Genomic DNA, 12,197 nt, shown 5'->3' with positions numbered 1-12,197 from the left:
AATAGAAATAAACTGATATTTAATCAATCACATAAACGGGGTCAACTATGTGCCACCAATACGCATAGCTCCTGCGGAACCTGATAGAAGATTTTATTTGGAAAATCTGCAGAGGTAATTCTACGTACGGTATACATTCAAAGTTATGCACTTGCATTGTCCATAAAGCTTTTACTCATGTAAAGGAGGTCATTTATGAAAACATGTACTAACTACAAAATATATGTTTATTTTTGTAAACACTATGATTTCATTAGCCCTAAGAACTGGGAACAACCCAAACCCAGCCCCATCAGCTTCTCAATTTTAGCAATCTGAATGCAGGAAATCATCCCTGCAGGTGAATCCAAGTAAACTTCTGTTTTGAGGAAAACAGTCTCAAACGCCTCTAATTTGGTTTAAGCTTCTAAGACACATTTCCAAAGGTGACAGAGATACTCAGGAGCTGAAAAGTGACTCAGAAGCCTCAAACATCATTACCTGAGGAGTCTTTATGACCTTAAAAAAAAAAAACAAACAACAACCCATAGCAACAAGTCAGCAACTAAACAAACCAGAGTGTAGTAACAGTATTCTTACTTTCTAAGATTAAGGTAGCCAGCCTTCTGGATGAGATTTCTATTGATAGCAGGTGAAGTTACATCAGAATCTGGAGTGTAAACAGATTCATTAAGTGCAATTAAGTCCTGCTGGGATACCCTCATTTTTTCAGCTTCAGCATCCAGCTCTCCCTGTATGCTGGAAAAAAACCAACAAGAAACAACAAAGCCATTATTAGTCAATTTATACCAAGATATAGCTAACATCTGTGAGCTAAAGTGAACAAAAATACCACTTGAGATTATATTGGAGAGCAGCACAAAGATAAAGTTTATTTCTATAATAGACTTTATAGGAAATATAATGTAAGCTACGTGTCCAAGGCTTTCTTTAAGGGCTAGAAAAATCAGTGCTGTTAGGAAAGAATGGAAGGAAGAGGTATACAGTAGGGAACTACTCCCAGAAAATGTCATCTGAGCCTAAAGAGACAAGATGCATATGCTCTGAAGGTATTAGCAATGGTTTAAGGAAAATACGTCTGTCTTTGGCAGGCTGGTAGTAAAAGCGCAGCCAGGATTTCCCCTTGCTCTTTATTTTGAAAGCCCAGCTTGAAGATGTTACTCTCAGTATGTCTCATTCAGTAGCTATACTTTATTTTTCGCAATTTGTACCAAATGTAGTTACCTTCTTTCCCCAAACAGTACAGAGAGATCATGATCAGAATTATGAGATTGTTTCGTAAGACTGAAATGAGCCCAGGAGAAACACTTGCGTGTTGAGAATGAAGAGTTAAGTTGAGAGAGACAGCTTCTAAAAGCAATGCCCTAGTACAGCTGCACAGTTCAAAGTAGGCTTTACTTGGCTTGTGCGGAACTTTGTCTAATTCCTGCAACTGTGTAACACGCACGAATTTCTGCCATGAGACTACCTATTAACTGGTCACATTTTTTCAACAGAAAGTTTTCCATGAATTCAGAACAATACAATAACAAAATCTATAGCTCAAGTCTAATTTTAGTTTTAATTTTTATTTATAATACTGTCTCCTACTTTGGTGTGATTCAAAAAACATCTTTGGTGCAGGTGGGCAAAACAGCTCTTTTTGAACATATCTGTAAAAATCCAGTTTGCTGAAAGTGGTAACTGCGAAGGGGTATCCGAGGGTAAAATTTAACTCAGAATGTAAGTACAGCAATACACTGTAATATACAGCAATATACTGCAGTGCTGAGTATCTCTGTACTCATAATCTTCCTGTAACACACATTTGGTGTAAAGGAGGAAACAGAGCAGCCGTATCACTGGAACAAGCAAGTGAGAGGTCAGAGTCATCATCATATGCCAGTGAAATACCTTCAACATTTTTTTTTTCAGCTCTACTGTCAGAAAATCATTGGGAGCCACTTAATTTTCAGAGGTTCCCACAGACTACTTGACAGTCCCATCACACCAATAAACCGAACTTGTTTCCATCAACGTTAGTAAGTCCACATTTCACCTGCAGACTCTTCTGACCAATACACATCAATGCAACTGGCACAATCAGAAAGCAACTAAAGGCCTGCCATTTTGAAAATGCAATATAATTAATACAACAATTTAAAAACTCCTATTAGATAAACCATATGTAAAAGGGCTTAGATCCCCATGTCAGCTGCAAGCACTATTTTGTGCATCTGTGGACAAGAAAGTAGAAAATGGTTTTAGGCCATCTGTTTGCACCACCCTTCTGTGAACCTGAGGTCTGGCTACGTGTCTGTGAACTGAGGTCCTGAGAGAGCTGGCTAATGTCCCTGCAAGGCTGGTCTGTATCATCTTCAAAAGTTCACTGCAGTCAGGGGAGGTTCCTAATGACTGAAAAAAAGCCCAGTGTCATACCTGCCTTTGAGACAGGCAAGAAAAACAATCTGGGGAACTACAAGCCAGTTAGCCATACCTCAGGCCCAAAGCTAAGGAGCAAATTCACCAGTTATTTCCAAAAACATGAAGGACAAGAAGGCAACTGGGAACAGCCAGCACAGATTTACCAAAGGCAAATCATGCCCGACCATCCCAATTGCCTCCTGCAATGTAATGACTAGCTTGGTGGACAGGAGAAGATCAGTGGCTGCTGTTTCACTTGACTTCAGGAAGACCTTTCACACGGTCTCCCATAGCAACCTTAGAACCAAATTGGTGAAATACAAACTGGAGAAGTCGGCTACAAGATGGGCAAAAAACATGGCTGTACTACTGTTCTCAAAGGGTTGTAATCAGTGAGACAAAGCCCAACTACTACTAATAGTACCCAGCTATTAGTGATGTTCCTCATGGGTCGATATTGAGGCTTGTAGGTTTACAGTCTTATTAATAAGAGCTGGACAACCCATAGGAGCAGATGACACCAAACGGAGAAGACTGATGGACTGATCATAGAATAGTTTGGGTTGGAAGGGACCTTAAAAGGTCATCTAGTCCAACCCCCCTGCAAGGAGCAGAAGAATACTTGTCATTGCATACCTTAGAAAGTCATCTGTATCTGCACCTATGCAATTAGTGACTTTCTCCTTGCTTCCTGCTCAAGTGGTTACATCTTTTGGAGAACATCAGCACATAACACAGGCTGTACACAGCAGGGCCAGAGATCCACGTAGTCCCCTATCCTGTCTCTGACAGTGGCAAAAAGCCTGTGGAAAAGTGCAAGGCAACTACACATGACTCTTCTCCCATTCTCCCCAGTCTTTTGTAGAAATTGGTGATATCCTGCAACAATCTAGAGACACAGTGATGCATTTAAGTCAGCACTAAGCAGTATCCGACTGGCCAAAGAGTCACTCTTGCGTCATGGTGTTAGTCTGTTTCACGTTAGCTTATTTCCAGCTTTTCCATATTTTCAGAAAGCTGAGCCTTCGTAAGCTCGCAACATCACCTCCAAAATGAGACCAGCTGTGTGCCTCCCAACCACCTAGCCAAGTCATATAAGAAGCCAAGTTATAAGACTGAGTAATATCATCATATCTTAACTAAATTAGACCGTATTTTGCAAGTTAGTGCCTTTCAACATGATCATTAAATGTCAGAATAAGAATTATTTAAATTCCATTTTGAAATAAGATGGAATAGTGCTGTCAGTTTTTACATTACCACTACTCCAACGAACCTTTTGATCAGTTATTATTGTTGCACCACAAATTGCTTCCAACAAAACTGCCCTGGCATTTTCACGGTTCCCAAGACTGGATTCCCCCTCCTAACACGTTTCTCTTATCTCCAAGACAGAAAAGAGAGAAAAGCTGGCAATTCTGAAATTACATGCATTTGTGGCAATTAGACGAACGGGTTACTGAGAATATTTTAATGATCTGTCCTCTCTTATGTGTTTTTACACTGTTAGCAATATTCACTGTATAAATGAAAATACTTTTAAATAGGAAGACTAAGTTTCACAATCTGCTGAAATTCTGTAACTACACAATGAGTCCCATCGGCTTGCTGTTCCAAGAAAACAAATCTGACAAATAAAAAGCTTTTAGCTTGATTACCAAGCAGATCTGACTCACTGAGGCCTTGTAATCCCCAGCACTAAAGTAGGAATGGAGTGGCCAGCACGGTTTACAGTGGTTGTGTAATCTTAAGTCATCAAACCATGTCCTGTGTCAGTAATTGCTAAGCTGCAAAGCATCATTCAGAATTTTGCAAGCTTCTCTTTTGTTTTTTTTTTCAAAGAAGTTACACTCCTGTACTAGTTACATTTCACAGAATCACAGAATTATCAAGATTGGAAAAGACCTAAAAGATCATCCAGTCCAACCATCACCAATACTTCTCAGCTAAATCATATCCCTCAACACAACATCCAAACGTTTCTTGAACACCCCCATGGTCGGTGACTCCACCACCTTCCTGGGCAGTGCATTCCAGTGCCTGACTACCCTTTCTGAGAAGTAATATTTCCTAATGTCCAGCCTGAATCTCCCCTGGCGCAGCTTGAAACCATTGCCTCTAGTTCTATCACTGTCTACACGAGAGAAAAGGCCGACCCCTAGCTCACTATAACCTCCCTTCAGGAAGTTATAGAGAGCTAATAAGGTCTCCCCTGAGCCTCCTCTTCTCCAGACTGAACAATCCCAGCTCCCTCAGCCGCTCCTCATAAGGCCTGTGCTTTCAAGCTTTGTGGTACTTTGCTATAGCAGAGTGGTACTTTCAAGCTTTGTTGTGTGACAAGACTTAAAACACAAAAACCGGACTCAACAAACCAACTAAACAGCTTTTTTTTTGCTTCCATTTACTTCTGTGTACTATCCAGAACTCAAATCCATCAGACTTTGGAAAGCAAGAGCTTATTCTATGGTGAGGATCCAATAGCAGTATCTACACCATAAGCAAGGTGCTCTGGCTGATCTAAATAAAGGGCACCGTTTCAAAGGAGTTTAGAATCTGTCCTCCAATCTGAACAAATGCTACGCAGGCTGTGGAGGGTTTTATTTCAGAAGTGAGCGTGAAAAGATATATAAGGAAGTATAGCGGTACAGGAAGTAAAGAATCATTTAGTGAAAGAATCTACTATACAGGGAGATTACTTATAATGCTGTTCTAAAATTAACAAGTATGCATTATTTACAGTGCCACCAGAGTTAGAATAAGCAATGATTTGAATACAGTCCAATATGAAAGGTATGAAGCAACAAAGTGAAGGACTCAGTTTAGTGTTCCAGCTAATTTAAAATAAATGATTGATGGTCTCTCTAATATGATTACATTGGAAATGTAAAGGTTACATTTACAGGGACTTAATTATAAAGAAAACTTCAATCTTCACTACAAGTAGGGAGGCAGGGAGGGGAGGGAAAAGAAATTAGAAAATTAGAAATACAAAAAGTGAGGCAGTTTGTTGAAATAAGGACTTAGACAAAACAGATTGAACTCAGTGCACTGATACAGCCTATACCGGATGCAATGAGTATGTACCCTAGGGCGAGGAGTTTTGTTTGCCTTGTGTAGCTAAAACATGAAAAACTATAAACTTTAAATCCTTATTTGGAAAGTTAATGGGTTATTGTTGCTGTAAAAACAAGTACAAATACCTCTAATTCAGAATGCACTTTAGCTCGATTATATTAATTCTGTTAACCCTTTTCAAGACCAGATTCCATGCCTGGTGTCCATGAACAGACGCAGGGATGTATCTGAACACTTCAGGGTATATAGTTGCTGGCGATACTGTAAAAATACTCTCTGCAGTGCACTGAAGGTATTTTCCTTTACATGTACAAACATACCTCCTTTCTACCTGCTGCCTTAACAAAACATACCCAACAACGCAATGCAAGCATGGAAGGACTCACGAGAAAGAAACAGAGGCACTCTCTGTTACTGAAGCTAACTGCGCTAACGCATCATCTTACCTTTGAACCATGTCTGAAACAGATGACAAGAAGCTGTCCATTCTTTTGGAAAACATCTCTGCTCCTTTTTTAAAAAAGTTGATCTGAAAAATTATAATTAAAGTAAAACAGACACTGGAAGTTATCCTGGCTTTGGCAGACAAATAACATTGTGGGCACTGTGTTAACAGTGATCCCATCATGACTGATACTTTTGGCTGGTGATCAAACACATTGTCAAAACAGCTGCGTTGCCTTTCTCTGTATTTCTCACACAACTTTCCACCCTTTCACACACCCTTTTACACACACACACAAGCTATTGGCAGCTGACAGGTATGTTTCCAACGAACTTGCTAAATGACTGGAATAAGAGAACAGGTAGCCTCCTCCCATACTAGCACCGTGCAGAACTGGGCCTAGTGGTGTTATGAGCAATGTGGGTGGGTGCAATGCCACCGTACCAAAAGGAATGGGGCCCAAATCATCCACTGGTGTGGTGGTCCAGTCTAACCTGGACTACCACCTCCAACCTGGAAATTTTTAAACTGCTATAGCAAAGTCAGGAAAGTGATGAAGTGTAGCTGTGCCCTCGAGGCTTCTCCTTGCAATCAGTTTTATCAACTACAGATTGACCATGGATTTTGTTCTACTGAAGGAGATAAAAAAGCTACTAAGGCCAAAGTGTACATTTTGTGACAGAAGATGAATTCACCTAGCTGGTACGGCTCAGCAGGCATGCAACAGCAGCAAAACACTTGGTGTAGACTTGACCTTGGATTACCTGCTGTGGGGCACACAGTCATCATTAGGACCTACTGGCAACTGTGTGAAACACAGACACTGCTAGTGCGCGTGTGCAATTAATCAGCTCTAAAAAAAAAATAATTAAAATCAGTTAACTACTCCGGGATGAGATGTAAAAGCAAATCCTTAGTTGTCAAGCAATTTATTAGCTATTTCACCCAATTTTACTTGTGATTCCACTTCTTTCCCTAACCTTGGGACGTGAGATTCCTCTTACCTCTAACTCAGATTTCTGCAACCATGTAATTGACCACAGGTTCCCTTTGCAGACAATGGAGAGAAAGCACACGCTCTTAAAGAATGATTCACCTGTTCTATTTCAGAAGCCTGCTTCGGGAGGGAAGAGCTCTAAATTCCACTGATGATAGACTGACATGCCTAGCTTAGATGTTGATGTCAGTTTTCAGTCAAATAAACCCTGTATTAGCCACTGCTTCTTCCAAAAATTCCTTATGGCCTGCTCATTCATTGGAAATGTGACATACAAGACACAGGTTTTGAGTAATTAATAAAGAAAATATATACTTGGGCTGAAGGGTGGTTCACAGTATTTAAGCATCAACTGGCTTCCGGATACTCACTCATTCTCATGACAACCTAAGACTTTCCTGTATAAAGCACTGAGATATGGCACTTTTGCCAGATAAAATACAGGGAAATAAAGTTCTGTTCGGCTTCCAGCAAAGGAAACCAATGGAATTCTTTCACTTCGTATAATTACAACAGAGAAGCAGTGTGAACTGCCATGGTGGGGAAGTGACTGATTTCTCCTTTATTACCTATTTTATATGGGGCACACAATCTGCAGAAGACAGGACAATGCAGATGATAATTCACATTACAATCTCAAACAGAGCACGCATAATTTTTTTGCAATCAATTCTCCTTTTCCCAACGCTTACTTTCATCAATGTTGAAGCCCAATGGACCCTTAAAATGGGTGGCAGTGAGAATCAAGTGCTGTGAGAATACTAGTTTGTTGATCCTCCTGATATCCTGGAGAGTCAGTTTATCAGTATTACTCCCGTATTTTACAGATTTGAGAAATGCTCTATCAAATTGCTGGCAGAATAAAGATTAGAAAGAGGATTTGCCAGCCTTACGCTCAATCCACTTTACTGTTCTGTCCTTCCAGTTCTCTGGTGTATGCTCTGTTCCCTATCGTGTATGTTCCTCATCAGTATGCTGAACATTATGTGCCAGGAAGGGAACTGCTACATAGGAGAGTTTGTGCAGATGGAGTAAACAGTGGAAGTAAATGCTGCTGCACTGATAGCTTAGCTGTGAAAAAAAATTAATCCCAGTCTGATTTTGCACATAAGTGTAGTGGATTTTTTTTTCCGGTCAGTGTCTTTCCTGAGTATCTAAACTTCCAACTGTCTGCCACAAACAAAATCAGTTGTTAGAATCTAGGCAAGCTGAATAAAAGTGTGTCGCCCCCCCCATTATCATTTGTCAGTTCCCCCCAAAAAGTCCAGAGCTACAACGTTTTACTTTTCCCAGGAACATGTCTAAGTGATATAGATGCTTTACTGTCCATACCTGTCCTCGTGTATATCCTAGCATAGGTTCCATCATTGCCACTCTCTTCCTATACTGCAGAGCATTCAGGGCACAGTAATATTGCAGGGATGAAAGGTGCTGCTTTCTTCTTGCATTTGCCACTTCTTTTGCCACTTCCGCTTTAAGCTGAATAACAATTGATAAGAGGTGCATATGGATATATTTACTGACTATTTTCAAGTTAAACAACTCTCATTACAGAACTTCTCCACATTAAAATGAAGGACAAGAAACTAAGAAAGCAAATCAAAAACCCAAAGCAAGTACTACGAGCCCTTCTCTGGCAAGATACTTGAGCATTTGGGGAGCCCCTGTGACTATAAACTACACAGCTACTACAACTAAAATTCTGGATCTGACCTCAGTGCAAGAAATTCATTTGCAGCGGAAGTCACAATGCAAGCCTGCAAGTGCAGAATTCAGAGACGAATAATCCACAATGTGCTATATCACATTCTCTTCCGTAATGCATTTCCTTTAGAAGGACCGTCCTGTGGAACCGATGCACTCTTACGCTAGGGCCAATCACACGCTTTTGGCATACAGGGATATATTTTGGAGTAGCGGTCCAGGGGGCAAAGAAAATAAATGTAAAATAATCCCACCACATTTATGTGTACTGTAAGTAGAACGACAAACCATACAGAGAAAATTAGCAGGAAGGTTGATGCGAAAAAACTGAATGCTTTACAAAGAGCAGACACAAGGCTTCACGACAGTTCACACTGAACTGTACCCAGTGATACAGCATCACCACACCAGCTGTACAACAGTAGGCCTATACAAATCTATTTATAGCCATTCGGATTGCCTCTCTATGAGGAGCTCCCCTGGATCTGAGGGGCTCTACTTCAGCACAATACTTATCACTTGCCTAACTTGGAGAAAACTGGTATTAACTTTGCTGAACTGATGTTTAAAAGCTTTGTGTCTGCTTGGAAATGAAATTACAAGTACTCTTGAGCAACTGTGGATTGAACTGATGAACTCCCCAAAGTTCCTAAGTGAACAATGATGCACACAGAATAGCTGATGAAAACTTTTCCTTTTCCCTTTCACGTTTGTTACCTTCTCATTTTCTTTCCTTTTCGGTAACCTGCTATACTTTGCCATGGACACGTCATGTTCTGTAGACAAGGAATATTATTTTTTTTTAGAAACATGATGTGTGTGTGCGTAGATTAAAAATGTCTTCTGTGATGTAACAGCTGCACACCATTATAAATAAACAAAACAGGGGAACATACCATTGCTAGCAATGCCAAAAAGATCCTTCAATGTGCTTACTTCTGGAAAAGAGAAATCAAATATTCAAAGTAAAATACCATTTATGGTACATTTAATGACTAAGTCACTCCAGTCCTTTCAACCAGAGATACCTACGTTGTGCCTGTCTTGAAAATGATAAACCAGATTAGCTGCTAGACAAATGAATAGGCAGACAGCAAATTAACAGTCAAGTGAGTTTACCTGATTGAGCAAGTTATCACTATGAAAAAGATTCCTTATCTGCCAGTGTAATTACCCAAAGAAGCACTATTGTTATGACACAAGGCCCACCACTACCAATAAAGATTGGTAGTTCTGAACAACTTCCTGACAATGTGATACCGAGAAATCTAAGTCCCAGAAACATACAAACTAAGCCCCTTTCCTACACATGAATCTTCATCAACATGGAACATTTTTTGCCAAATTTCTCTGTGAAAAGAAATATGGATCTAATACACCTGACTGCTGGCTACAATGCTGACATAACGAACACTGGACATGAATTTCTGATGCGGGTAGAAGGAAGAGAAAGTAAACAGGTGACTCAACTTTCAAAAGCGTTGGGCACAAGCTACTCTCAGTGTCCATACCAATGTGTGCTGCAACAGGCAAAACCCTTTTCAAAAAGCTACAGGGAAAGCACATTCACAAGAACAGACGTTATGCAACTGTGAAAAGAATAAAGGGAAATTGTACCATGTCATCATGGTCTCTGATTATTTGTGACAACCTACACATTAATCAGCTTCATAACACCTTTTTCTACTCAGAACACTTCCTCAGGACTCTAATGCAGAAAGACAGAAACTCTTCGCAGGTGTGACTAACTTGTACCTAGAGGTTTCTACAGTATTCGATACATGCACATTAACAAGATCAAACGTAACACAAGAACACAATTAATCTTCCTTGTTTAATTCTATGATGAAATTTCAATATGGCCAGGCCCCTACTAAAAACACTGTTCTACAAATTATGTTAGAGAAAAATGGAGGTTGTGATGGACAGATGGATAGAACAAAAAAGATTCTGACATCCAGAGAAGCTGAAGAGACTTTTAATTTTTTGTCGTGAAGCAGCTAAGGCTTTGGTTACAGGCTTCACTTGCTTTTTCTTTTTATGTCTTCTTTTATGAATGCGGGGGCAGAATGGGAGATTCTGCTCCCGTAAAGATGGGAGCAGAATCACGGTACCAGTGAAGCCATACTAAAGAAGTGGAAAAGCGTTTATAGAAGTAAGATCTTACCATCCAAATATTGCTTTATATTTGACATTACATTATAAACACGACATCCATTGATGTCTTCACAGTTTCAAAGAAGATGCTATAAGGAACCTTAACTAGTCACCATTTTGCTCAAGTTGTTTTGTCTCCCATCAAAATGATGTCTTTAAAAAGTACATAAACAGGACTGAGCTTAGTCAGTTGAAAAGTGGGCTTTTTTGAAAAAAAAAAATAAAATGCTGCAGTAAAAACACATTTCTATTGCAGGAGTAGGTTAGAGTGTCCTTGACCTTCAATATGAACTTATTTTCTTTGAAATTACACCAAATGTTTGCATTATTGCTCTGCTGTTTAAGTAATGAACTTCCAAGTTTGTGCAATCAGGCTACTTGGAACGACCCTTAGATGGCAAGGATTTTAAGTGGATTGATTTGTTAAAAGGGAGGGAATATACCATACTCCGAAGTCTAAAAAGTATTCTCACTTGCATTTTTGAAACAAACCCAGACTTCTGAAGTGGGCTAAATGCTGTTTGCAAGCCAGATTCACTGCTAAATTTTCCTTCTTTAGGACATTATAACATCAATGACTTCAGTAACATTACACTAGCGTAAAAGCGGAGTGACCCAACAAAGAACAAAGCTGTGTATTTTCAAACTTGCACCATATGGTGCATAAAACGTTATACGGTGAACGTGCACTACTTAAGTCTGACTAAAAGCATTCACCTCTCAATGAAATTCTGAGGAAGAAAAAAACAATAACGCCAAAACCTTTTCTGTCAATCATCAAAGAACAAATTATTACATGACACTATGTCTTAGTTCATTATGAAATAAGCAAGAAGAAACACATAAGGAAAATTAAAACCTAAAATAAAACTTACCTGTGAGATCCTTTTCACGAAATTGTATTATTGGTAGAACCATTGTATCTGCAAGCTGTTTTGCCAGTTCAGAATGAAGAATATTGAGCTGAAACACAGAACAGAGGAATGCCCTAAGACACAGTGTAAATAAAAAAAATAAAAATAACAGCACTCTACAGCTGTTGAAGCACACCTGCCATTTGAGCCCAGCAGACAAAAAAAAGGATATTATGTACTCCAATGTACTTCAGTGCTTAAAATACGCTTCTCAAGATACGTGAGATAGATGGGAATTTTCCCCTAAATGCTTAATTCCTGCCTGGTATTTTCCAAGGATCCAAGAACTTTTCCATTCCCACATACTGTACCAGGGCAGTTCACTTGACCATTAATGCTACTGCTTAACCCAACAGGATTTAATCTGTAATTAGCCTTTATTAATGAGTTTTTGTTAGTTTCTACACCACAGGGTTATAGTCCTACCGCCAGAACTAGAAAGAATCTCTTTCCACTCATGAGGGTTACCCAGGACACAACCACAACAGGGGCAAACACAATG

General features: G+C 39.6%; 1 protein-coding gene across 1 annotated transcript in view; it reads right to left on the bottom strand.

The window, feature by feature from the left end:
* The window catches only part of APPL2 (adaptor protein, phosphotyrosine interacting with PH domain and leucine zipper 2), a 39,198-nt gene that overhangs the window by 9,209 nt on the left and 17,792 nt on the right, over positions 1 to 12,197 (bottom strand). Inside the window, exons 5-10 of the mRNA XM_086754108.1 lie at positions 11,657 to 11,744; positions 9,521 to 9,562; positions 9,342 to 9,400; positions 8,253 to 8,399; positions 5,925 to 6,007; positions 580 to 738 (exon numbers count right to left, since the gene is read on the bottom strand). Of these exons, the coding sequence (XP_086610234.1) occupies positions 580 to 738; positions 5,925 to 6,007; positions 8,253 to 8,399; positions 9,342 to 9,400; positions 9,521 to 9,562; positions 11,657 to 11,744 (578 nt within the window). The remainder of the gene's footprint in view (positions 1 to 579; positions 739 to 5,924; positions 6,008 to 8,252; positions 8,400 to 9,341; positions 9,401 to 9,520; positions 9,563 to 11,656; positions 11,745 to 12,197) is intronic.

The sequence above is a fragment of the Chlamydotis macqueenii genome, chromosome 1, assembly GCF_036417535.1.
Source record: "Chlamydotis macqueenii isolate bChlMac1 chromosome 1, bChlMac1.mat, whole genome shotgun sequence".
NCBI lineage: Eukaryota > Metazoa > Chordata > Aves > Otidiformes > Otididae > Chlamydotis > Chlamydotis macqueenii.
Note: the sequence above shows the minus strand (reverse complement) of the source record. Positions and strands in the feature narration are given on the sequence as shown.